We start from the raw sequence: 27274 nt of genomic DNA on the forward strand, positions 1-27274 counted from the left end.
CCATAATGACCTTCCTAAATGCATAATTTTAGGCTCTTTAATTACTTTCCGGTTTTAATGTTTGATACATTCCCTTTTCAATTTCTATTAATACAAAGGAAATCATAATCAATATTCTCCAATAAATCAATTTAATAAGGTAATTTATAAAGCTACTATGTATAATGTCAATAATATATAGAAACCAATCATAGAAAATTTAGAAATCATGTCAACATACCTTCTTTGTACATAACAAGAATTATAAATCTCCAATAGCTTTAATAAGGTAATTTATAAATAAGAAAATTTTACATGGAGCAATTATATTATCAGACAATTTTTTTTTTCAATATAATAGCTATTTATGTTTTAACCCTCCTAAATGAAATTTATAGCTACGCCACGTCTACTCGGATGGTCTTTGTATTAATTTTATTGTGGAAAACAAGGTGGAAGGAACCCAATTAATTGCATTTTGTCATGTTCGTTAGTTGGTGAGGTAGCAATCAACCTAAATTGGCTATGCATTTGCATAATAGAGACGGAAAATATCTTTTTTCTTGGACTGAAATTTTTGACTACATCATTTTTCATCTGAAAAAAGTTTAACAAACGAAAATCCTATTAGCAATCGGAATTTTTTTATATTATATATCAGCGTATTTATATTTCATAATTCTTCTTATGTTGTATAAATAAATGATTGGGGTCTATTTAAAAAATCGATCATACACCGCATGTAATAGAAACTTGAGAAGAAAACTCTTCACCAAATTGAATAATTATGCAGAACTCAACTATTAGAAACATCTGCTTCTATATATACGTAGGTTCAAAATTGAAATCTTGTATCTCCCTCTAGCCTACTCTTAACATTTGCAACCACAAAAAAAAACTTGGTTTATTTTTAGGTCTAAATTAATTTCCAGGAATGGAGCTTGAGTTAGGAATTGTAAAGACTACAAGCTGCTGGAAAATTCGACACGATAGGCTATTCAACACGTCTTAACTAGGCGTCAATAAGAAAGCACGTATAAAACAAACCAAATGAGTCAATAACAATGAAGAGAATAAAAAAATTGAGAATGGTAATTAAGAAAACTAAAATTAAGGACAGCATAAATTTAAATTAATATTCAAAGAGGGATGTGACAATTTTTCCCTGACAAGTAATAGTTTCACACCGACCTCTCAGGTTTGGAACGCGTCCTGGAATATAGAGAGACTCGTTAATATTCAAGTAGCCAAACTTCCAAGCAATTAATTTCAGAGCCTTAAGCCGGTGGACTCTTCTCTATATATAGCTCGTTCAACCATTTCAGTTTCATAGTTCATAAAATCATCATACCTGTTCACCGCATACACACTAATACACACCCTCCTCTATTCTCATCTCTCACAAACAAATCAAACTTCTCTTAGTTCTCTTTTATTTGTCTAAGGAATCAGACCTCATGGCGACCAAGCTTCCATTGGTTCTCTTCCTCTCCTCCCTCTTCATCCATGCAGCTCTAGGTACATAAATTTTTCTTTCTGAAAATGTTCAAGGGCGGACCATAATATCTGAGGGTTCAAGGATTGAACACACTCAGATCGAGAACATCCGCACTTAAACCCGCATCTAGTGTTTTCCAAATCTTAGATTACGTGTTGTATTAAGTTCTTTCTGTTGGTTTTCTCAGCTGCTTTTGTATGTGAGGATTTGCCAAATGATGTTTGCGCATTTTCGGTGTCATCTGCCGGGAAAAGATGTTTAATCGAGACAATGGCAAAGAACGATGGAAGCGTAGAGTACCAGTGCAGGACATCAGAGATTGTGGTTGAGGGTTTGGCCGAGTACATGGAGACAGATGAGTGTGTGAATGCTTGCGGTGTTGATAGAAAGTCCGTCGGAATTTCCTCCGATGCCCTTCTTGAGCCTCAGTTTATGGGCAAGCTTTGCTCTCCCAACTGTTACCAGAAGTGCCCCAACATTGTTGAACTTTACTTCAACTTGGCTGCCGGAGAGGGTAAGTTACCTAATTCACAACATATTAAATATAAAACATTCCCATCCTTGGGACCCAAACTCTAAAACAAAGTAGAACAAATATGTATTTTGTTCACAAAGGCACCTAAGAATCTTTCCGGTTTCTTGCATGGTGATGCTTCCCTTTCATTGTCTGCCCATGATGGTGTAATGATACCTTCCTTGTGATAAATACTTCCCTTTCCATTAAAAAAATAAAAGAGAAAAGAAACTATGCAATGAAAATACGTAGTAAATTAATTTAATGTTCTTGTAAATGCAGGAGTGTTCTTGCCTGATCTGTGTGAGAGACAACGATCCAACCCTCGCCGTGCCATGATTGAACTGATGAGCTCCGGCGATGCTGCCCCTGGTCCTATTTCATCAGAAGACATACATGCCGCCCCTGGCCCCTCTTCAGATTACTTCCCCGCTTCTTCCCCTGTTCCTTCTTCTCCTGCTCCTTTCTAATGATCGATCGATGCTATGTGATTTCTTCTTCATCACATTGCTTCATTTAATCATTTTCAATATATATTAGTGTAAACTGAGCGAGCAATAATTAATGTCTAGCCTATGTGATTTCTTCTTCATCACATTGTTTCATTTAATCATTTTCAATATATATTAGTGTAAACTGAGCGAGCAATAATTAATGTCTAGCCAAGAAATAGACCTGAAGGGTGTTTGGGTGTGTACGTGATTCGTTTTCCTTTTCTGGATGGGGTAGCTTTGATGAGATTTACGGACATTTGCTCGAAAATTTATTGTAATACCCATTGAAATACGTACATGATATACAACGGTTCATGCCAAAAAGATTACAGATCTAGACATGTCTTCATGTTTTTCTCCAAAGACCAAAGCTTTTACTTTCTTTCTGCTCTTTAATTGATTGATCAATAAAATCTATTTTCAATACTAATTTATCTCTAGTTAACTAACAATCTTATATTGCAAGTTGTTTTGGTTGGGCCTAGATTGACTTGACCTCCCACGAACCGAGAACATTTTCTTAAGTTTCGTACTCAAGTACATCACAATATGATGTAATTTCGAGCGTCTAAAATTGTTTAAAGATTTTTTTAAAAAATAAATTAAGCAGCAAAACTAATCCACTGAAAATTTTTAAAAAGCTTACTTCAAAATCTATATTATTATTTGATAGTGGCTAAAAATCAATCAGCTTATTTCAAAATATGTACTCAGTTGTGCACAATTGTCATTGTATTAAATCCAAGTGAGAAGAATAATGAGCAATATAATTGCCTTATTATTTCTTACATTTGGATCTAAATCCAATGATAGCTAAACATAGCGAACTACAAAATCAACTGACCACCTGAACGAGACTGAAGCAGCTAATAAACTTGTTAAGAAACTACTTTCTAATGCTAAGAGCTACAACTGATTATTACTTAAAACTAAGTTTTTCCAAACCGGACTTAAGTCTTATTTTTTGTAGTATAAAGTATTGAATTGCACCCATGAGTTGTTGGACAAAAGTGTATTGACAATAACATCACTACTTAACTACTAATTCAAGTTCAAAAAGATATAGTCATATAAGTATTATTGTTAGTGCATCTCCACTCCTACTATTTTTTTTTTTTTTGGAGAAAATCCACTCCTACTAATTTGAAAAACCAGTTTAGAGAAAAACTCCTATTTGGGAAGGAGCCAATAAGTGGGCCGGTCTCCATTGCTAAAGACCTAAAGTCAAACTTTTCGATGTGTATATGAAAATTCCATTTGAATCTTTATAACATCATTTTTATTCCTAAGATTTAGAATGCAGCTTTTTGACTTTGCGAAGAGGGAGATCATAGTTTTACTTTTTTTATATTTTATTTTACTTTATTTTAAATTGAATAAGTAATTCTCAACTTATATTTAGAAAAAATGTATAAGCAGCGAGAGAGCAAACTAAAGACAACCAAACATGTATAAATCAAAATAACCAAAACCTTAGGTATGAAAATCACCATGTACCATGAACCAAGACTGAAAAAATAAACTTACTCTTCAAGAGTTACATGTATAATATATATATATATATATATATATATATTGAAGATGAAGAGCTGGTGCGGCTGCCCTCAAATCTTGATTAATGAAACTGTCAAATACAAGAGGAGATATTGAGCCTAAATCCCTGATTACAGGAAAATATATATTTTCTCAACTTTAAATTTGAGAAAAGATTTGAAGAAATGGATTTTCATACGGAGATTCAAATTTTGGTTTCTCGAGAATTACCTATACTTTTCTGTATTGATTTATGCATACTCCAATTCCCAAAAAGATGAAAAACAAAGAAGGCAGTTTTTTCTAGAAAAGAAATTCTGATGATGATCAATACAATTTGCTACCGAAATCCCAATTTGTGATGACTGATGACTCTACGTGGCTTGAACTTGTAAATATCTCATATCTGTGCACTTTATGATCACTAGTGCTATAATTTTTCATATTTATACATTCTTGTAAACAATGCATTACCTCACTCATAAAATCAAGTTGATGATTTTCGCTGTTGCAGTACTGTTGCTAAATTGCTAGTTGCTATTAAGTTGGAGCAGGACTTCTCCATATATGCAATCTCTGTGACCGTTTCTTTGTTTTAGCATGCCATGCTATCAGTCATGTTTATTGTTGAAAGTGGGATCATTGAACCTTTGGTCTCTCTTGCTGGGCACAAAAGGCTGGCGGAATATACTTATGGGATAATAGTTTGGACCTGACTCTTCAATTCTAGTGTCCTCTGTTCCTAAGCTAGCTTAAGCCTAGTGTGCTAAGTTCATGTTAATTGTTATAGGATACTGGGAGCCATCAAGTTTTCATCCCTAGCCTTTATCTTTGCTTTGGATCTCTAAGCACAATCAGGCATTGAGAAATTATCAATTGGAATCGGAGGTACAGACGTTGGTTGCGGGTTTGCTTAGTGAAGAACCTGCTTGTTCGGCTGTTTGCTGAAGTCTTTTAATAGAAGAAGAAGTGATGATATTTTTCCATTTCTTTAGTATCCAGTTTTTTGTACATAACTGTGTGAAATGTATTCAGACAACACATATTTTAGTTAGGATCCATCTTTTGTTTTCTACATTTCAAAGTTTGAGAAATGGATAGACCTCATCGGTCATCCAATGTATTAATATTTATTTTAAACATCTCAATTCCTTAATAATATGCAATTTTATTTTTCTAAAAAAATATATCATCACGTCTCAAAATAAAGGATGCGATGATAATAATTCAAAATTTGAGGGGTCCCTAAAGCTCAAATTTTTGTTGGAACAATATATTCATACTGCATATTGGAATCACGTACACTGTCTATAAATATGTAGATTTAGAATCTTGGAAAACCCATGAAAACCAAAAGCAGATGGTGTGGAACTCAAGCAAAAATGTTGTTGGGCCTATGGAGAAATTTTTTTTTGTCAAATTGGGCCTAGAAGGGGCATCATATGACCTTTCCATCTCCTTTTGATTGTCATGATTAATGAATTACTTTATATCCCTAATTATAAGGAATAGCCAGCTTCCCCAATATAGAGAAGGCCTTAGAATTCAATGGCTCAATTAAAGTCTCTTTTCCTATATTTAGTTGGTCGATAGCTTTATTGTAAACTGCTCCATATATATACGAACTTTCTCTGATTATCACTCTCTCACGAACAAGAAAGTTAACTCCATATATATTTCCAATAGACCAATACACAATCTTCAAACAAATTAAGTGCACATTTTGACCAAAAAAAAAAAAAAAACAAATTAAGCGCACATGGACTTCTCATCAACCAAGTGTCTTTTGGTTATCTTCCTCTCTTCCCTCTTCATCCATGCAACTCTAGGTGAGCTTATATACGTGAGGAGTTACCAAATCATATCTGTGCATTTTCTGTATCATCTTCTGGGAAGAGGTGTTTATTAGAAACAATGCCGGGAAAACTGGAAGCATGGATAAACAGTGCAGGACATCTGAAGTTGTGGTAGATAAGATGGCTGAATACATAGAGACAGATGAATGTGTGAAGGCATGTGGTGTTGATAGGGATGCTGTTGGTATTTCCTCTGATGCCTTCCTTGAGCCTCACTTCCTCAACAAGCTATGCACCCGCGACTGCTATGAGAAGTGCTCCAACCTTGTCGAACTTTACTTGAACTTGGCCGCCGGAGAAGGTAAGATCCATAACTATATATAACATGGTGGTATCAGAGAGCACACACTATTCATTCACGTTAAAATGGTATAGGCAGTGAGAAGGGTCAATTGACCCCTCTCAACTTTTGGAAATTGCTCCATATTGGGCTATTGGCTGAGATGTAAGCTTCAATTCTTTCATATAAAACCAAGTCTGATTGGCTGAGGAGTACTTTAATAGTTTAATCGAAGTTCTGCTCATTGGTTTGGCTGAACTCGTGCCCACTTTATAATATCTTCTAACAAAAGACTTTGTGTGTTTCCTCTGTATCAAGACCCTGTTTTTTTTTTTTTGTCAATAGACCAAGTACAACAACACATTGGAGTATTGGACTATTCTTCTATTTTTACCCGGCATTGAAAAAGTGTCGGGAAATATTAATACAGTTTAATGTATTTGTCTTTAAAATTAAAAAGCTACTTTGGTACAGTTTTAACTAAATAAAGTATTAATTATCTGATGATACTTCAATATATAAGGTAATTGTAGCCATTTAAATTTTGACCCTCCTTGATAAAAATTTCTGGCTACGGTGCATGGAAATAATGTTCATTTTGGGTAATGTTTTTGTGTTTTGCAGGAGTGTTCTTGCCTTACCTATGTGTGAGACAACGTTCGGAACCTCACCGTACCAAGAGTTCTAGCGCTGTCTCTGGCCCTGCTTCAGAACAAGTAGAAGCAGGAGGAGGACCAATCACGAAACTTGTACAAAGCGTTTGCCTATGCATCTGTATACTAAACACGCTCTCCGGTTTTCTTCAAATCATTTCCTTTCAAATATTAGTGACAGGAATGAATTTTGTGGGAAAAAAACAAGGGAGGAATACTAGTAAAATTAGGGCAACCGGGAAAGTGGGTTCTCAATTACTTTTTCACACGTATCAATCGTATATGTCTTCTCCAAATTCTTATATTTTGCAATGGAGTACGTACTCCTAATTAGCAAATTAGGAGTCATTATTAAGTGATATATAAGAATTTTTTTTAGGGAACATTTCTTCTGCTAATTAATTAACACTTCTTGTGATTTCTTCCATTTTTCTATCTTGTGCTTGTAAATTAAGATCTTTAAGTGTAAAACTAACAAGTAGTATCAAAAGATTAACACACATATATTGGTCAATATCTTTATTACAGTAAAATTGACCCCTTATACAGTACAATAGACACTCATATATTGGTCAATAACTTTATTACAGATTATTATCAATCAGAACATAATGAAATTGATAACCGAATCATAACAAAATAAATAGAAATCTTAGAATAGTAGTGACACTAGCTGTTTCTGTTGGAATGAATCTTGAGTAGAAGACATTTAACATTTGGGTAGATCGAGCGGTGGCGGAGGCAAAGTAGATGCAACAGTTGGTCCATTTTCAACCTCAAAAGCCGTGGCCAGACCCCACGGCAAGTGCACGTCCAGATGACAATGTACCATCCATATACCTATACAGTTCAAAAAAAGAAAGAAAAACGAATCAATATTAATTATGGTATAAAACATTAGAAATAAATTAATAACAAGCTAGAGCTTTTGATTAGTGATTAACCTGGATTATTTGCTTGAAATCTGATCACCGCCCATCCTCCGACTGGAACACCAATTGTGTTACGAATTTGTGGGTTAACAAGATTGAATTTCTTGCTATCGTTAATGGGGTCATAATTTCCAAAACCTTGAGCTAATACGTGGAAGTTGAAACCATGAATATGAATAGGGTGATTCTCGATTGCTAAAAACGCCGTGTTCTGCAGCACGATCTCTACAGTTGAGTTGTACTTCAACTTCTTGACTTTGGTAGATTTTGGAGCGAAGATCAGATCTAGGTTCAGGCTGATGTTTTCGTTCGTGTAGTCAAACTCGACCGGAGGATTGTCGGGAAAATCGGTGGTGTAAATCCCGCTCACGTTGTAAAAGGATGCTTGTAGTATTGACAGTGTTGTAGGCAGCTGGAAGGACTCGTTGTTCATGCTCGCGGACAATCTGTTGTTAAGTGGACCTTGACATGTGACACCTTCGGCACATTTATCCAGATTCACACCTACTGTCACGAACATGTGCTCGTCCACCGTGAGAGGAACCGGCACCCACTGGGGCCCACCGGCTAGCCCCGTCAGATTGCTGTTGAATTTATGGGCCGTTGCCGTGTCTTGAGGATTAGGTAGGGCAGGCATGAGCGGGGCGCTCGATGACTCGGAGCCGTTGTAGACGAGGACTCCGCGTGTGGTCGTGTTAGGAAACGGTATGGTTGAGCTAGCGTAAGGAGTGGCGGCCATGTAGTAAGATCCGACGGACTGGTTGGCGGTGATGAGAACATCAGTGGTTTGACCTGGCGCGACCACGACGACTTCTGTGATGTATGGTTTGGTGTAGGAGGCGTCGACCGCTACAACTGTCATGCTGTGATTGGCTATGCCGAAGAAGAACTGGGTATTGAGTGCAGCGTTGATTATGCGCATCATGTAGGTCTTTCCCCTCACCACATTCAGCTTATATGTCTCTGAAAAATTGATAATAATGCATCGTGTTATTCATTATGAAACGCAAACTGAGAGAGAAGTAAATTGAAGTGCACGCATGGTTAATTTGTGGTGTAAATTATTGTTTATGCTATATCTGTAACATATATGCTGGATCACTCTATAGCTTCATGTGTTATATATAACCAGTACATACATATAAACAGTTTTAATGCAATTTAGGTTACGTACGATTTTGAGAGCAATTATAAAAGTCGCCAGGTAGTCCATTGATAGTGTATGCATCAGAATCCTCCGGAGCACCTCCGGTGGCTTGTGCTTGATTCTCAACGTCAACGACACTAGCATTCCACCACTCTCCTGCAATTTCATGATTGACGTTGATAAACTTTTAAGTGCTTGAAGGAAAGGATTTGTGTATTAATTAATCGATTAATTTACTACGTACCTAACATAATCGGTACGTCCTGGTATGGTTTAGGGAATGGGTAGGATAGAGTGGATCTCGGTTGGATTATGAGGGCGCCATAGACTGTTGCACGGAGCCATGAAAAGTGTGCATGCCACCAGAGAGTACCTTCTTGTCCGGTGATATTGAATCTGTAGGTATAGTTTTGTCCAGGAAGTATAGGGCACTGGGTGACATATGCAGGTCCATCTGCCCATGCACTTAGAAGCTGAAAGATCCCATGCCTGCATATTGACAGAAAGTGAACACAAAATCTATAAACCAAAAAACAAAACCAACATTCGATTCCCTAGTCTAATAGTGCTTGGTTTTGACAATTTTTCAATAAAATTATTATCTATCCACGTTTAGTTTGACAATATGTAAAAACGATTAGGCCTTTCGCATATTATACAATATTGTTGCATGTGTGAGGAAAATAAGAGCCTAGCTCGATCATTTAGACTTTTTTATCTTTAAATCTCAACGGAAAAGGAGTAATCACCAATGAATAGTAATGTTATAGGGGGACTGGTTCAAGACGTGAACAACAAGAGTGTCACCCTCTCTTGCCCTTATTGTTGGACCTGGATACTCCCCATTAACTGCGGTTATCGGTTGATTATAGCATAGCCGCGTAACAGTCAAGTTATTCACCTGTATGTATATAAATAAACAATGAAAATCAGAAATTGAAAGTCTGGTTGTAACATGTTAAAATTGTCTGGCGGGAGAAAAGCATTGCTGATTTTTGAAAGCATATATGTTTGCCAGAAGCAAGAACTGGCATTAAGGACAAGGAATTTTGCGATACAAAGACTAATAATATTTACTGATGTATGTATATGTTTTTATATATATGTAGATTGATAGACTAGTTAAGGACAATAGCTAGAATAACTTGAGAGCCAAGATCGGCTTACATGAAAAGAATGCTCGACTATTGCAGCAGAGGCTACTGAAGAAGCCAACAAAGCTAGGGCACATGCTAGCGCAAAGGCAAAGCGCGCCATTTGGCTGGGAAGAAAGGGTAGCTAACAAAGCTAGGAATATTTCAGAGAACGAAGAGGGAGTGAAGGAGATCGACTGCTTTCCAAGTCAGAGTATGGTAGCTAGAAGGTAGAGGTGTATTATAAAGATAATGAAGACATACACAATTGCGTATGTTTAGTATTATATACTTCTATAACTCTTGTGATATCGAAACAAAGACATGTATGTCTTATATATAGGCATGATTGGCAAATGCTTAGTGCCTTGCACTCCATACCCAATTGCGTGGCAGTATATATTGCTATTAAAGTCTATTAAAAATTTCAAAGGATTTGATTAGGATTTAGGAGACTTTGAATTGAAATTGGCACTGCGTTACCAAGAACTTTCGTTACATATATATCCAGTTAACACTTCATCAAACATTGTCAATAATAATTAGCGTAAAGCTAGAGAAGATGATGAGCAATTAATACATACTAGTCACAAACTTGGTTTTGATGCCAACAAAACAGCTAGCGGAGTACTGTAACTTTTTGAATATGATCATTTGGACTGTGCCGGCCATTTGATAAAATCAAACTCTGTAGGCGCGCGTTTGCATTGGTAAAATTAGAGTTCGATTTTAAATTTTGTTGTATATCCATCTATCCACCTAAGTTTAAATGATTATTGATCTTCTATTTAATAATATATAAAAGATATTGTATGGTAATCTACTCTTTCTTGCTACCTAATTATTAATTAATTTAGTAGAACACTTTTATATGGCAAGGGTTCTATATATTGTTATTCTTCACCCTAGTGCTGGGAAAAAAGATTTGATGAATATAATTGATAGTTGTGCTTTTCAAATGCATAATGCATGATGAACCCTGAACCCTAATTAAGATATCTTAAATTAGTATACACGTACTGATTATAAATCCTTCTGTGATGAGTTGATCGATGACCTATTTTCAAACCATGAAGTATTGTTGTAGGGATCGACCTCGTTTCATATCGATCTGCAATTCTGCATGCACCTAATTAATATATGAATGTTGCATTAATTAACTAAGTATACAGCACCCGACAGATATTAACTAATTTCTAATGTAGTTCTTAGGCCTCATTTGTTTCGTAAATTTGAGAACTTGGGAAAGAAAAGTTATTCATTTCTTTTGTTTGGTAATCACAAAGTCCGGAAATGCTTTCCTGACATAGGAGAAAGTTGGGGGTAAACTCATTTCATTCAAACTTCATGGGATTGAGTTTCCCATCCCATTTCCAAGCATTAATTGCAATAATTTTGGACAATAATACCCTAGCATTAATTGTTTGAGTACCCTTGGTAGTGTTGAAAATTCATTCCAGATTGTTTTTATTTTAATATATGGGAGAGTATAAAGAATGCACGACGTCGCAACCATGAGGGTCAGGTGGATGATTGCGTCATAGATGGGAATGAAGTACATTGGGCTCCGCCTTCAAGTGGAAGTCTAAAATTAAATTGTGACGCATCGGTGGCTTCAAATGGAGAACATGTTGGGATTGGTATCGTGTGCCGAGATAGCGATGGGAATATGGTAGCAGCTATGGGGGAGAGGGTCGTTGGAAGATTAAGGCCATGAGCAGCTAAGTTGTTCTCTGTGATGAGGGGTGTTGAATGGGCTATGGAACAAGGCTGGACTGGGCTCGTGGTTGAAATAGATTGCTTGGAGGCTGTGAGAATGGTAAATGGAAGTGATGAATGCCTATCAAGTGAGGGTACTATTGTGGAGTGAATCAGAGAGTTACTGGTGGCATTGGATATCCACAATATTCGGTATGTTCTTAGAGCGGCTCATGCTATTGCTGGAGTTGTAGCCCGGAGTAATGGGTGGAGTAGTTGGTTAGGGGTTGGGTTTTGGGTCTTCTTGGCTCATGGATGTCATTGGTAATGACGGACCCGTAACTGGTTCTTTTTATAGGAAGGAGAGTGGGGAGTTCTTGTCCACTACCGGTCATTCCCATATTTTGTAATTTTGGTTAGTTTGAATAAAACTTTTTCATTCTAACAACAACAACAACGAAAAATAGAAGGGTATTATTGAAACATTGATATATTTTTACTTTCCTTTCCTGCACCAACCAAACATCGGAAGGGAAATCAAATGATCTTTCCTGAATGCTTTCCCTGCTTTAACAAACATAGGAAATGAAGTCTGACATGAACTTTAGTTTCCCTTCCCCACGAGAAAGACAAGAGAATCGATTTCCCTTCCGTGAACCAAACGAGGCCTTACATCTAGAAGTCTCATGGATACTTAATCTGTCCGTTACTTTCTTGAGTAACTAATTAGATGTAGATTTTAACGATTAATTATAGTTTTATCTATTTAAAATCAATAAATGAATTAGGACATTATATATATGCTAGCTTCTGGAGGGAGAAGACTTTTGATTTTGACAGGATCTTAAGCTCATTTTTCACGATGTTGATTCAAAATCCTACCCATTACAGCTAGCTGGTCCATGAACAATATTATTCCTTCGAAATTTTGTAGTGATATATATTATAACCATACACGTATCTGGAGATAACTTGAACCGTACATAATGTTTATGCCTATCCCTAGTTGTTTTAATGTTGCGCAGCAGGTAGTCATCATCAGGTCCTATTAAAGTAACGTTATCATTATTCTTTCTCATAATCAGTTTTCCATATACTTTGTAATGTCTATTTTGTTTCTAAATATTAAAAGGTAACGTTTTGAAGTAGTCCTGCTAGATATGATTCGGACAGCGGTTGACAAAATAATTTCTGACGAGAGTTTGGCCACTTCCTTGGCACCTAAGGAACAAAAGAGCATTAGCATATTTAAGATGGAAGAGTCAAAGGTTTCTACTTCAAGAAACTTAATTTGAAATATTCGTTTTTATGTAAAAGTCATGTCCCCCATGCATATAACGGCAAAAGGGATAACGAGAAAAGAAAAAAAATAGACATATAATATACCTTGTACGTAGAAATGAAGCATATAATATACCTTGTACGTAATGGCCAGGGCATTACAAGATCAAAATTACAAATGACTATTTTAAATTGGTGATCGACCAAGCTTATAATTAAGAGCATCTCCAACAGTAGAATTTATTTTTTAGTTAAATTTAGCTAAACTTGTGATATATAGCTATTGATTTAACAATGTTGCTTCATCAATGATAGCTATTTGTAAGTGATATATTATGTTTCATCAAATCGTAAACTGACATGTGGACAAAAGAGGAGAGAGAAATATAACTTTTGCTTTAGCTATGTAGTATTCTCTAGCTAAATATAGCTAGCCAATTTAGCTAAAGTTAAATATAGCTAAGCTATAGCTAGTCTGTTGGAGTTGAATTTTGCTTCAAAAATAGTTAAATATAGCTAAAAATTAAATTTAGCTACTATGTTGGAGATGCTTAGCAAAACTCTTTTATTTCTAATGAACATCTAGAATTTAGGAACCTGGAAAACTTGACCATATAAAATTAGAAATGTCAACTGAAAGTAGGGTAAACAGTAATTTCAACGGTTTGTCCTTCTAGTAAATCAGATCTATAAGCTTTAGTCTGGATGATAATTTGGTGAAGAACTGAAAGGATCTTAAAATCCACACACGCAAAGGACCGTTGATTAAGTCTACTAATTATTGGTGGGAAGTACATCCCCTAAATTTTCAAACTAACCTTGTCGTGAATCAATAAACGTTCTGATAGTCAACATTTATCCTAAATATTCCACATTTGGTTAGATTTGCTTCACAGTTAGATAAACATGGACTTCTTCGTGGTGGTTTTGCGCGTAACTTAAACTACCTCTTCCATTGCATATGTTACTATCAAATGTGTGACCAATTCAAACATTATCTTTGTTTTTATCCACATAATTAATCTTTAGATTAACTACTTGTTCCATGTATGTACTATTTTTGAATTGCGATGTTTTGAAGATAGAATATAAACAATTGTAGCCAATATATTCACGATGTCTTCATAGACTACTTTTCAACGCAGTGCATATTTGAAGTTCTTGGTGCTAATGACTCAAGAGACGTTATTGTTTAGATGGTGATGTAATATTAGCCTATAGGGAGTATACTTTAATGTAACATATAGTCTTTTTTTTTTGTGGTCTTAATGTAACATATCATATGGAAGGACACCAATGCACTTACAGAGTTGTAGTTTTACCCTATCGATTCATATTTTGGTTTCAACTATATTTTTGCCATCTATTAATGTTCATTCTTATTGTTTCATGTCATAAATTGCTCATTCCTTTAATCTATCCAAATTCAATTAACTCGTTCATTTGAGAGTCATTTGATTGACGACTTGAAAACCAAAATATTTTAGGCCTTTTTATCAGAAACTATAAGCACAATTCAGAGAAGAAGAAGAAGAAGAAGAAGAAGAAGAAGAAGAAGAAAACATGCAACTAAGGATTCGGGACTTAGCATGGCCCAACTATGTTAAGAATGTGGCTGGGCCCGGCCCAGGTGCTTGCTCAATTCAGACCACGTGAGTGACGAGTGATGACAGCAGCAAATTTCCAGTAATACGCGCCAAAATGGCAGCACTTTTCTCAACGGTGCGAGGCGAGTCCCGCCAAATTTACACAAAAGCAATCCCTTCTTTTATTTTCTAAATTTTAACGGTTTACTCATCGAATTTTTTACTGTTCAATTTTTCTGTTTCATGGTTTTAAAAAAAAAAAATCATAACAAAAGAACTGTCCAGTTTTTTTTTTTATAAAAAGAAGACTAGTGCGGTAGTGCTTAAGTATTGGTTAGTGAAACTACAGATTATAAGGGGAGAACATAGAGCTTGCATCATGAATTACAATAAACATTAAGAGAATATTCTAAAATAATATCGGGAGTCTCCACAAATTAGCAAATAGTGCACGACTGGCTACTCCATTTGCTTTAACAAAACGGTGAGATAACGGAAAGAAAACTCTATACTGAAGAAGCATCATTACAAATAGCACAACTTCTATGGTTTTCTTGTACTTGTTAAATTCGAAGAGCAAAATCCTACTGTCCAAAAAGACTTAAAAGTAAAGAGAAAAAAAAAAAGAGTTATGATGAAAGTCAATTATGAAACACAATATAATTGAAATACTAACAATTTGTCATTTTAAGACATAATGTTATTAATTGAAAAACTTCAAATTGAAATATTTGCAAAACTATCTCTCGAATTGTTTTTCAACTCTCGACGATCTTGGGTCCATTTTGAACAATTTTGAGTTTATCACAGAAGCATATACCCAATGAATATAATAAAGAAGCCCATTTTGTTGCAACGAACTCTTTTGTTCTTGATGACTATTATTGGGTAAATGGTTAAAAGGCGAACCTCTTTAGTTTTCGTATGATTTAGTGGTTTATGTGAATTTATTTTTTATTAATAAGAGGGAGGATTCAAAATTGAGATTCTACGACAACATTTAATTTGTTATAGAAAATTGACTTATGCAGTATATCAGATGCTTAGAATCTCTGACCAAATGCATTATACATAAATGTTTTTGGCATAAAGGCTGTGTTTGGTACCATGGATTAGATTGGATTAGAAATCCAATCATGATCATACTTGACTAGATTGGATTGGAGTAGTCTTGCATCTTTCCTATAACACGTTTGGTGGGCATATATTTATGGCTGATTGAATATGCCAAAACAACGATGTTAGTTAGGAAGAGCTCTCCGATCATTTCCTCTCACTCTAGCAGAACCTCTTCCAGAAATCGGAGGCCATCAAACCCTAGAGCGTGAGATCAAGGAGAGCCTCGATGAGCTCAAGCAGTGAGAGATCACCATCAACCAAAACGTCGAGATCGCGGTGGTCAAGGTCGAGGAGACCAAGAAGGCCGCTTTGAAGCCCACTCCGATGACGAGTACGGCGAGGTGGATAATAGCGAGGGGTTGTTGATGGAGATGAAGTCGTTGTGCTTGAAGATGGATTCGGGGCTAGTTGCAGAGAAAGAGATGAGCTTTTGCAGTTTTGGCGTTGTCAAGGATGGGTCGAAACGAAGTCGGATTTAATTTAATGATACCATTTCAACTAGATTTGTAATCCATGTCAGATAGGATTCAAATTTTCCAGCCATGAGGTCAGATTGAATTTTTTTTGTCATATCCATCCCTTAGAGCAAGTCCACCCGTTGAGGCTGACCGGTCAAGACTGTTCACTGTTTTTTGCCTTTCATTTCCACCATTTTTCTTGACCAGTCAGATACTGTTCACAAAAGGTCACAAAATATCAAGAACAAGGTCAAGAAATTGACCCAAAAAGTGACAAAGAGTGAATTTTTGTGAACAATATCTGACTGGTCAAGAAAAATAGTGAAAATGAAAGGCAAAAAGTAGTTAATAGTCTTGACCGGTCAGCCTTAATGAGTGGACTTGCTCTTATATATAGAGAAACAAACGTGGCCATAAAGTATATTTCCAAATTTCTTAACAATATATGCCAATGTGATTATTCTACCAATTAACACACGACACTTGAGTAAGCTCCTGTATATAAGTTATTTGTATTTGTAGTCATTTTTCCAAATCTCAAATAATGTTTTCCTTTAGATAAAAAGTATAAATCTTACTATTGTACGAGTTAAATATTTCTAATTTCTAAATGTCATAATTTTTCTTCTTGTGTGATTTGACAATGAAAATTGTGGGTGGGTTGCCAAGGTAAATAAGTAGAGTAGAGAAGACATTTTTTCAGTGATCCGAAACTCCGAAAGAAAATAAGAAAATCCTGAAGCATACTTGTCCTACTAATAATCCCTCGCTATTATTAATAGACAGGGACCCGTCCTTTGTCTTGTCAACAGCCAACACAGTCTTTCCTCTCACTTGAACTACAAATGGAACCGGAACTGGCCGAGGACTCCGTCGCCGTCATCGAAGTCGACGCCTCCGAAGACGACGCCGGAAGCGGCAAAGATGAGGCGGCCAAAGGCGGAAAGGGTAAGAAGGGAAAGAGCAAAGTGAGGGGGCCTTGGTCTCCGGAAGAAGACAAGGTGCTGAGTCGGCTGGTGAGTAAGTTCGGGGCCAGGAATTGGAGCTTGATCGCCCGCGGAATTTCCGGACGGTCCGGCAAGTCTTGCCGGCTCCGGTGGTGTAACCAGCTCGACCCCATCCTTAAGCGCAAGCCCTTTTCTGGTAATTAATACTCCCCAAAACCATTTTCGATTTCTTTAATCAATGTATGGTCTTCAGTTCTTTTCTAAAGTATGAATCTTTGGAGTTGTTTCTCTTTTGGGTTTTCTGAACTATTTGGTGCTCATTTTCGGATCCTGAGTTTGGGTTCTCAAGTTTTAAGGAACATTGAGATTAGCTCCAAGACGGTTACTTTTGTAGTATCAAGAATTGTAGTACAACTCATTATTTCAAAGAAACACTTTTGACAGTTGATTCTGTCTGTATTATGTAGCATTGCCTAAATGATGATAAATTTTTGTCATAGGATTCATAGGTGAAGTAAAGTATGCTGCAATGTCTAGAAAATTAGGCACAAATGTCCTAGATATCGAAAATGTTGGGCATTTTAATCTTTTGGGCCAATGTCCACAGACTGGATTGACACACCAGATGCTGTTTAAGTAGTGGGGGATCCTGTGGATATGTTCAACAATTACTCTGATTTCCTTCTTTAAAGTAGCATCGATGTGTATTTTGATATTAAGTGGTAGCCAACTTGTATTAGAGCTGTGGATCATGAGTGCAAACTTTTGTTGAAAATCTATTTCTAAGGTCCCATTATTGGAAAAGGATCAGCTTTAGTCTTATATTCAGGTATCATATTCAATGGAATTGTGGACTGCTTATTGTTAGCACATTATTTCAACAGAAATTGGTGCAAGATGTGCCATCAATTTGGCTTCTAGCAAAACCTACGCAGTAACCAAGTTGTACTACATTGTTAACAAGCTATTCCAATTTTGTTGATTTGATCATGACATGGCAACTTCCTGTCTGCAGTATTGTTTTTTGGTGGCAAGCATTTTTTACTGCCTGAGATTTGGACAGTGTATTTGATGCATTTCTTATCATGCAAGATGAGGCGGAGAGAAAAAAGTATAAGTAAAAACGTTCTACCGACTTTTGCTATGTGAAGATACTGCTTTATTGTTTCCAAGTTTTCTTATAACTTATACAAAAGGCACATCTGAGTTGTTATGCGTATATGGTTACTTAAAATATGCAATATACTGAAATCTAATAGCATATCAATTCTGAGTCACTTCAATACATATTGTCCTGATCTTTTCCATGAATTTATGTTTACATCATTCTTCCCCTTGAAAAGGCTCATTATTGTGAATTGTTTCAGAGGAGGAAGATCAGATGATAATTGCAGCCCACACAATCCATGGAAACAAATGGGCTGCAATCGCAAGGCTTTTACCAGGAAGAACAGATAATGCCATAAAAAACCACTGGAACTCCACCCTACGTCGCCGGGATCCAGACAGAATGAAATCAGAATCAGGTAATATGGTTGAAGATGTTAGCTTGGACAAAACAATAGCATCTTCTGAAGAAACACTCTCAAATGGTGATGTCAATTCATCTAAATCTACGGAAGGAAAAGAAGTCAGTTCTCTAGAGTATACAGATGATCAACATGAAGACAAGGTGTCAACAGATGGTCTGTATGGTAATGAAGCCAGAGAACCTTGTACTCTTTTTAGGCCAGTGGCACGTGTAAGTGCTTTTAGTGTATATAACCATTTAGGTGGCCAGGATCCTTCATCATCATTGCAAAGGCCAATTCCAGTTCAAGGACCTCTGGTTCAAGTAGCAAAACTAGATGTTGGCATTTGTAAATTGGTCGAAGGAATTTATGGTGAGTGGTCGGTGCCTGATCAGTGTGGTCATGGCTGCTGTTGCACACAGAATGGCAGGAATACTGAAAACTCTTTGTTGGGGCCAGATTTTGTGGAATTCTCTGAGCCTCCCTGTTTTCCGAGTTTTGAATTGGCTGCAATTGCCACAGATATAAGTAACCTTGCTTGGCTTAAAAGTGGTTTGGAGAATAGTAGTGCAAGGGTAACAGGTGATGCAGCTGGTAGTATACCCTCTCATGCGTCTCAAGGGCAACTGGGGCATTTTGAGGAGAGTCGAATGAATCATCTTTTTCATCATGAAGAGAGAAAGGATAGGTTAATGAGCATGAAGACTAATGTGCTGTCAACCTAAGACTGGTACACAAAATGATTTCCTACAGTCTGAACTTGGGAACTCAGGCTGAGGTTCTCTCTTAATTGAGTTTTACTGTTAACCAAGAAGTTCAGATACTTGCTTCCCTGTCCGAAACTTGTTACTGCTCAGAGTCCATTATAAGGGAAGGCCTCTACTTTTTCTATAGACACTTCTCACTAACCTTTGGTCTGGGTTCCTGAATGTTGCACTCATAATAGCTGATCCCTAAATAATAGACTACCTTCATGCAGAGGCTGGAGGCAGAATTCTGATACAGAAGTATGATGCGCTGCTGGAAATTCACAGCTTGACATTTTATAGTGAGAAATGAAACTTTTTAATTTGGGTATAGTTCTCCTTGATTCGAGAAAGATATAGTTTCACTTGTAGCTCAGTAGCTGCTGCAAGCTTCAGAAATCTGTTTCATTGTTCCATTGTTTCTATTTGTTGTGTAACCATATAAATCTTGTTGGTCTATATTCAAAGTAGCTATATTACTTCGCATCGTTTTTCTACTGCTCATTAATTTCTTTGGAGAATCATAGGCCCCGGCCGCCCTGCATTTCCAGCTTCCAGACATGTGAAAACCTAGCTGCTATAACCATCAAAGAAGTTTAGGGGCCTGTTTCACAGTGCTCTTAGAAGTGCCAAAAGCATTTCCAAAATTCGGCAGAAATGGTTAGAACTTAGAAGCGCTCCCAACTCCATTTACAAAAGACACTCAAATACTTGATGAAACTTTTCAAATGCTTCTAAAAACAACCGTCTAACAAAAATGCTACTGAGGAAAAGCACTTCCCACAGAACGAAGGCAACTCAAATGGGTGGTGAGTGATGACCCGGGACATAAATAATTTCATTCATTGAAGCTCAAGTTTGGCGCCAAAGCGTGTCACGCGAAATGAAGAAGACACAAAACAAATGTAGACCCCAGAAGATGACTCGTACGTTTAATGTTCATGTTTATGTCGTCCAGAGCTGTTGCTTTTTGTGATGTAGGACGAGAATGGGCCTGGTTTAGCCGGAAAACTAGAAAAATAAAGAAGAGGCGTGGAATCAAGAAGAGTGATTGGAAAATAGGTAATTCACGCATAATGAGGTTACTAGCTGCTGCAATATCTAAGAAAATTTGGTTTTGGATTTTTCAGGTTTCTGGTGTGAAAAGTCAGTTTTTGATTTTGAATCAGATTTGACTAACTTTTGGCCAGAATGTCCGTTTGAAACGCATGATACCTTTCCGGAATGGGAACGACGAGATCTTCAAGACTCACTTTAGTGAGCCCTATCAGATTTAGGCCAAAATGTATCATCTTAATAATCCGATTCGTGATTTAATATTTTTAGACTAGTTTTACATTATTTTTATTTTAGGTTTTCTAGTTTATTTTGGATTTGTTTTGTTTTAATCCGTGGGCTTTAGGGTTTCATTGTTAGTTGCCCTAGGGTTTCTTTTCCCATATATAAGCAACCTTAAACGGCTGCAGAACTATCTTTTATCATATTATCAATCAAAATTGAGAGTTTTCTCTTTTATCTCTGGTGGACTCCAGAATCTTTGTTTTAGGTTTATTGCTGGTAAACCTAGTTATCAATCCAACTGCGTCAGGTGGTATCAGAGCAGGTCTTCCCTGTCTCTTTTATTTACCTTGGTAGCAATGGGTGAAGTTACAAAAGCAGATATTGAAGCTCTTACAGTAGCGTTTACCGCTGCCATCAACTCCATGAACAATCAGATTGGAGAAATTTGTGGATTGTTGGGAGAGAGGAACAATAACAACAACAACAACAACAATCGGAATAGAGGCGGGGAAGGAGGCCAGCGGGCTAGAGCTCCACGTGGTGGTGGATGTGATATTAATTATGATTCCGAGGTTCTCATAACCAAGGCTGATATTCCTTACTTTTCTGGTCACATGAGCGCAGAGGATTTTCTGGATTGGCAGGTTGAAGTGGATAGATTCTTTGGGACCATGGAGGTTCCAACACACAAGCAGGCTAAGATGGTTTCTCAGAAACTAAAGAAAGATGCTGCTTATTGGTGGGATCAGTTTCAAAGCTCTCGTCAGAGGCAAGGTAAAGAGCGTGTTCGGACATGGCGCAAGATGAAAGGTCTTCTTAGCGAAAAATTTTTGCCAAGAGATTTTTCAATCAAGAATTATTCTCCTAAGGTTTTCGAGAAGAAGTTAGAGTTCAAATTTTCTTTGCCGGTTGAGATTAATAGTTTAATTGAAGAAAAGCCAGAAGAATTTCTAATGGAAGAACCTCCACAAGAATTCATGGATGAAGACCAAGAAGACGTTAAACATGAAATTGGTTATGTAGACATTGTTATTAATAATGAAGAAGTCTTGGAGCCTGAAATAAACCATTCAGAACCAGATGCCATTCAAGAATGCAACTTTAAGATCCAAGAAGAATCTACTAAGGTTGCCTATGAAAGCCAAAATGCATATGACAGACTCATCTATGGTGTTGGGTTCATGATTGTGCCATCAGAATATGCAGAAGATCTGGCCAATAATCCACAGGTTCAATTGTCTAATTTTTTCTCTGGTCTTTTGTCTACCTATTCTTGTCCTTTATTCAAGAGGAACTCGTGGGCGAGTTCTTTCATAGTGGAGGAGAATGATGTAGGACGAGAATGGGCCTGGTTTAGCCGGAAAACTAGAAAAATAAAGAAGAGGCGTGGAATCAAGAAGAGTGATTGGAAAATAGGTAATTCACGCATAATGAGGTTACTAGCTGCTGCAATATCTAAGAAAATTTGGTTTTGGATTTTTCAGGTTTCTGGTGTGAAAAGTCAGTTTTTGATTTTGAATCAGATTTGACTAACTTTTGGCCAGAATGTCCGTTTGAAACGCATGATACCTTTCCGGAATGGGAACGACGAGATCTTCAAGACTCACTTTAGTGAGCCCTATCAGATTTAGGCCAAAATGTATCATCTTAATAATCCGATTCGTGATTTAATATTTTTAGACTAGTTTTACATTATTTTTATTTTAGGTTTTCTAGTTTATTTTGGATTTGTTTTGTTTTAATCCGTGTGCTTTAGGGTTTCATTGTTAGTTGCCCTAGGGTTTCTTTTCCCATATATAAGCAACCTTAAACGGCTGCAGAACTATCTTTTATCATATTATCAATCAAAATTGAGAGTTTTCTCTTTTATCTCTGGTGGACTCCAGAATCTTTGTTTTAGGTTTATTGCTGGTAAACCTAGTTATCAATCCAACTGCGTCATTTTGCGTAAGGTAGCTGTCGCCAAACTGCTCCAGTCAGATATTTAAAGAAAGCTTTTGTTTTGGGGCAGTGGCTGTCTGACTGGTAAAGAAGAAAAGGCAGAGGAAAAACCCAAATGGAAGAAGATAGATTTGGCAGCAGCCCCACCACGATATTGATTACTTGCTCCAATTTCAATTCTAGGATATGAGAAAGTGGGTCGGTTCCACCTACACATGTGAAAGAAATTAAAGCGACTCGGACCGGTTTTTATGGATTTGGTTTTGTTATTGACTTATTGTTGGGCTTCAAATTATGTTCTTATGGAAGAAAATCTCTGAGATTTGGAATCAAGGATGACCCACAAGGAGGAGGATTAGGATGAGATTAAAGCTAAAGAAGAAAAGTAGACGAATATGATTCCAACTCCATTGCCAATTATGTATCTAATGCAATTACGTTTGCATTTACCCATCTAAAATCAAACACAAAGTTACTTAGAAAATGAAAGGAAAAGGACTTAAGTTGGCCGGCAATTTGTATAGCTTGTTGTGAGGTTTAGAATTTCCTAAGTAGAAAGAATCAAAGATAACGAGTTAAGTGATGAGGCCAATATTGATAAAGTGAAGCGTGTTAAGAGGAGCTAATTTTTTGTAGGAGAGGATTACATTAACATAGTGATAATTATGACGAATGTGACCTTGATTTATTACCTTTTAGAGAGACTAAGAGGAGCTAATTTTGTAGGAGAGGATTACATTAACATAGTGATAATTATGACGAATGTGACCTTGATTTATTACCTTTTAGAGAGACTCTTTGGACCTTTAATTTTACTAATAGCAAAGTGATGATTATGAAGAGTGTGTTTTGATTTATTACATATTTGAGTAAACTCTTTTTGGACTTTAACTTGTTTAAAATGATGATAAGATTGCGGTAGATTATTTCTTATAAAATTTTAATTTCTCCCACTGAAAATTCACCATGTTTATCCCATTCCGGATCTGTTTTAGAGGTGGATCTTGGCACCAACCAGATTTGGATTGTAGCTCTTTTCATTGTTGTAACACATTTTCTATCTTTTGCACTTGTTTAATATAGCATGGACTCAACTTTTGTGTTCTTCACGCAAAGGCAGATTACATAAGCAATACCGACCTAGAAAAGAGTTGGTCCACCTTCAGTCAACTGCTTGATGACTCTGAAAATTTACAAAAAAGCAAAATTATTAAAAAAAAAAAAAAACTAAGCTGGTTATCTACTTCTGTTGTATATAAAAAAATGCTTTAATTTCATGAATCTAATTTTTTAAAAACCTCATTAAAGCGTGACAATTAAGGTAGAGACTGACATGCACAGAAACAGTGCTGCAACTACTAGCTTGTATATTTAAAGTACAATTTATCCCAAAAAAAAAAAAAATTAAAGTACAACTGAAGTATTGGTTAACTGGAAGTGATGAGTACATAGAGTACAAGCAATATTAGCTAATATATTCATTTCCTTTCTGACACCATTGCCTCTTCTTCTAAAAACATCAATATTCTTTCCTTGCAATGCAATGTTGTCCAAAATCTACATCCTTAAAAAGATATTCCTCGCTCCAATTATGGCGGCAAAAACTCTTTTTCCGGCTGAAAATAGTGTTTTTATTATCATCTAAATTGAAAAATTTTCAGTCATTTTGTCCGTAAAGAGTTTTAAATTCTAAATATTTATTTTAATAGAATTTATACGTTAAATTTAACATTTTTCAACATGTAAAGTAAAATTTTGTATTCTATATCATTCAAATTTTTAATGATCTGACATAGAACTTATCGAAAAATCAAAAATCAAAACTTAACACAGAGCATAATTAATAAAATCAAAATATTATGAAAATTTTCATGTCTTTTTATATTGGTAAGGTATTCTTATCCTCTTCACTCCACACCACAATCTTTCATGGACATGTTTGTCACACAAGCTCAAAACTAACCCTACAGTACAGAATCTCGCTTAATTATGACAGTATTTGCTATTCTAGTATGGCACCAAATATTCCACTCAAACCTTTTTCTTTTTCTTTTTCTTTCTTCCAAAAAAGAAAAACAAATGGAAATTGGAGTTGTCTTTATCAATGAAATCTCTCTTCTGAGATATAATCAGTGCACCCACTGCACGTTTCTCTTCCTACCTTCAACTCTCTGTCCCCAACTCTCTCTCTCTCTCTCTCTAAGCATGACCTCTTGGGCTCTGCAACCCTCTGAAACCTTCTTCTTAATCTGATCAACCTTTTACTTCTGCATTAGTTTTCCGGTAGCAAATTTCAGACACTAATGGAGTTAGCACTGGACCTAATCCAACACCCACTTCTTTAAAGACCCCCCAAAGCTCCGAGCTTTAATGCTCCAACTCTCTGTTCCTCTTGTTTCAGCTTCTGGGTGTTTTGGTTCCGTCCTCCTCCAGAAATGTCCGGCGTCGATTTAGAGCACGGCGGTGCTGCTCAAACCCACCGCCTCTCCTTCTCCAGGAGTGACGTCAGCGGTGACGGCAGCGTCTGCTTCTCCGACGCGGACGACGGGTCGTGCTACTCGCAGTTCTTTTCGACCAACGGCGGGTCGTACGACGAGTACAACTTTGCCGCTTTTGTGTCTGATCCTGCTGAGGCCGGAGTGGTCGGGGTGTCGTCGTCGGAGTCTAGGAGAGACTCGTCGGTTTCGGACTGTTCGGTCCATGTCGTGGAAATTGAGGTTGGGCCGCCGGAAATTAAGGTGCATTTGGATAGAGTAGAGAGAGATTGTCGGATTTGCCATCTGGGCTTGGAGAGTAACAGCCATGAATCCGGAGCTCCGATTTTCTTGGGCTGTTCTTGCAAAGATGATCTGGGTTCAGCCCACCGGAACTGTGCTGATGCTTGGTTCAAGATCAAGGGCAACAAGTAAGTAAAGCTCAAGTCTTTTTTGGTAATTCTCACTTGCCAACTTAACATTATGCCAATATTACATGTGTCTTAAAGTAACCTTCATTTCTTTTTGGTAAAATTCTTAGTTACCCATTTAGCAAATTTGTAACTTCTGCTGATACAGTTCATGTTTGTTAACCTATAAGGTTATTAGCCTAACCCATAATTAATTTATACTGGACAAGTATATTTCTTAAAGTTGAAGGATTCCCTTGTTGAATGATTAGAAGGCTTATTTGATAGAAGATGCTGCAGTGCTTTTGATTGACAACAGGGAAAGTAAAGAGGGTGATTATTTATCTTGAAAATGGGGGAGGAAATGGACAAAGAAAAAGCAGAGGGTAATGGGATTGAATGTGTCCAAGTACAAACGATAATACCTTGCTGCTCTGTCTTTTTCTCAAAGTATAGGAATCTCTCCACTGTTCCTTTAGGGATTCCTCTTTCTCTTTATGAACAAAGTGGAGACTTGACATCTTATATATTGATTGGCGTTCCCAGTACTGTTTATATTTTGGGGAAAAAATCTAAAGATTGTTGCTTGGCTACCGACGCACTAGTAGACTAGACTAGTCATCACTTACATCGTTTCCTCGACTTATACTGTTATATGGTCATATAGCTTCCTCTGTTCATATCATATCCATAGTTTGTGGACAGTTCAGCCAACTCGAACTTTATAGGTGCATGTATAATTATTGGCCCAAGGTTTCTTATCCAGGTCAAAAGAAGATTTGTCGTTGTGTCACTCCTAATACCGATTGCCTTTCAATGTGCTATATCTCATTGATTAGGGTTCCTTAAAGAGTGACATTGTTATCCAGATCCACATGGTGGGAGTTACTTTTAAGTTTTAATGAAATCTGTACTGTTTGAATCTGAAATGGTTTATGATGAAACTTTGAAAATTTGTCAGTACATTCTGTGCTATGTGTAACAAAACTTGTAACGTATGCATTTTAGTGTTCATCAAAATCAAGAAATGATTTGTGGTGATCAAAAGGAGAATTGTTACCTTCTCCATTCTCCTTCTTATCTTACAAGCAGAAGTAGGATCCCGACTTGTGGTTCTTAATAGTAGGTATCTGGTTTTATTATGTGTTTTTGTCAAGTATAGTCATTAATCTGCTTTTTTATTCAAAGAATCATTAGTTTATACTTTATACTGATTCGAGTCTACATGGTTTTTTCTTTTCTAGGATCTGCGAGATTTGTCATTCAATTGCCCGCAACATTGTTGGGCCTAATGACATTGAGATGATTGAGCAGCTGAATAATGAAGCCACTAGTGCCTCAGCTACCGCTGCAGTCTCAGCACCAGGGCCTTCAACAGAGACTCGAAGCTTTTGGCATGGTCATCGCTTCCTCAATTTCCTTCTTGCTTGTATGGTATTTGCTTTTGTCATATCATGGCTCTTTCACTTCAACGTTCCTTCGTGAAATCTCAACAAAGATCGAGTTGAGAGAACAAGTGAAAAGAACCAAAAAAAGAAGTGCAACAAAAGCTGCAAAATTTATTGTAGGATGATAAGTAACGTGTAGCTTCATGCCTTGCAGAGGTCACATAGATATCTGCCTCTAGAGTGATTGTTGTATCAATATCTGCCTCCTGTTCATAAGTTTAGAGCTTTCATTTCATGATCAGGTCTTACATATATAGTATTTCTCTCTTCTTCTTCTTTTTTTTTTTTTTTTTTTCCCGACTAATATATTTGGTGTTCTTTGAACATTACGAAACTGCTGAATTGAATAGTATTA

General features: G+C 36.6%; 4 protein-coding genes across 4 annotated transcripts; 3 read left to right on the forward strand and 1 right to left on the reverse strand.

The window, feature by feature from the left end:
* The first annotated feature begins 1266 nt into the window (after window positions 1–1266).
* Window positions 1267–2687, forward strand: LOC112193095. The gene is made up of 3 exons (XM_024333124.2): window positions 1267–1497; window positions 1665–1991; window positions 2274–2687. Exons 1-3 carry the CDS (start codon window positions 1437–1439, stop codon window positions 2459–2461), a joined length of 576 nt encoding a protein of 191 aa, XP_024188892.1. The 5' UTR covers window positions 1267–1436; the 3' UTR covers window positions 2462–2687.
* A 4604-nt stretch (window positions 2688–7291) lies between these two features.
* Window positions 7292–10333, reverse strand: LOC112193543 (laccase-7). The gene is made up of 6 exons (XM_024333730.2): window positions 10054–10333; window positions 9636–9787; window positions 9131–9375; window positions 8914–9042; window positions 7752–8702; window positions 7292–7647 (listed from the first exon to the last, which is right to left on the reverse strand). Exons 1-6 carry the CDS (start codon window positions 10141–10143, stop codon window positions 7517–7519), a joined length of 1698 nt encoding a protein of 565 aa, XP_024189498.1. The 5' UTR covers window positions 10144–10333; the 3' UTR covers window positions 7292–7516.
* A 6574-nt stretch (window positions 10334–16907) lies between these two features.
* LOC112195433 (transcription factor MYB1) lies at window positions 16908–19851 on the forward strand. Its single transcript, XM_024335872.2, has 2 exons — window positions 16908–17304; window positions 18476–19851. The coding sequence occupies exons 1-2, from the start codon at window positions 17007–17009 to the stop codon at window positions 19342–19344; spliced, it is 1167 nt and encodes a 388-aa protein (XP_024191640.1). The 5' UTR covers window positions 16908–17006; the 3' UTR covers window positions 19345–19851.
* Window positions 19852–24714: 4863 nt separating this feature from the next.
* LOC112194876 lies at window positions 24715–27186 on the forward strand. Its single transcript, XM_024335127.2, has 2 exons — window positions 24715–25492; window positions 26716–27186. The coding sequence occupies exons 1-2, from the start codon at window positions 25023–25025 to the stop codon at window positions 26954–26956; spliced, it is 711 nt and encodes a 236-aa protein (XP_024190895.1). The 5' UTR covers window positions 24715–25022; the 3' UTR covers window positions 26957–27186.
* Window positions 27187–27274: the final 88 nt, after the last annotated feature.

The sequence above is a fragment of the Rosa chinensis genome, chromosome 3 (assembly GCF_002994745.2).
Source record: "Rosa chinensis cultivar Old Blush chromosome 3, RchiOBHm-V2, whole genome shotgun sequence".
NCBI lineage: Eukaryota > Viridiplantae > Streptophyta > Magnoliopsida > Rosales > Rosaceae > Rosa > Rosa chinensis.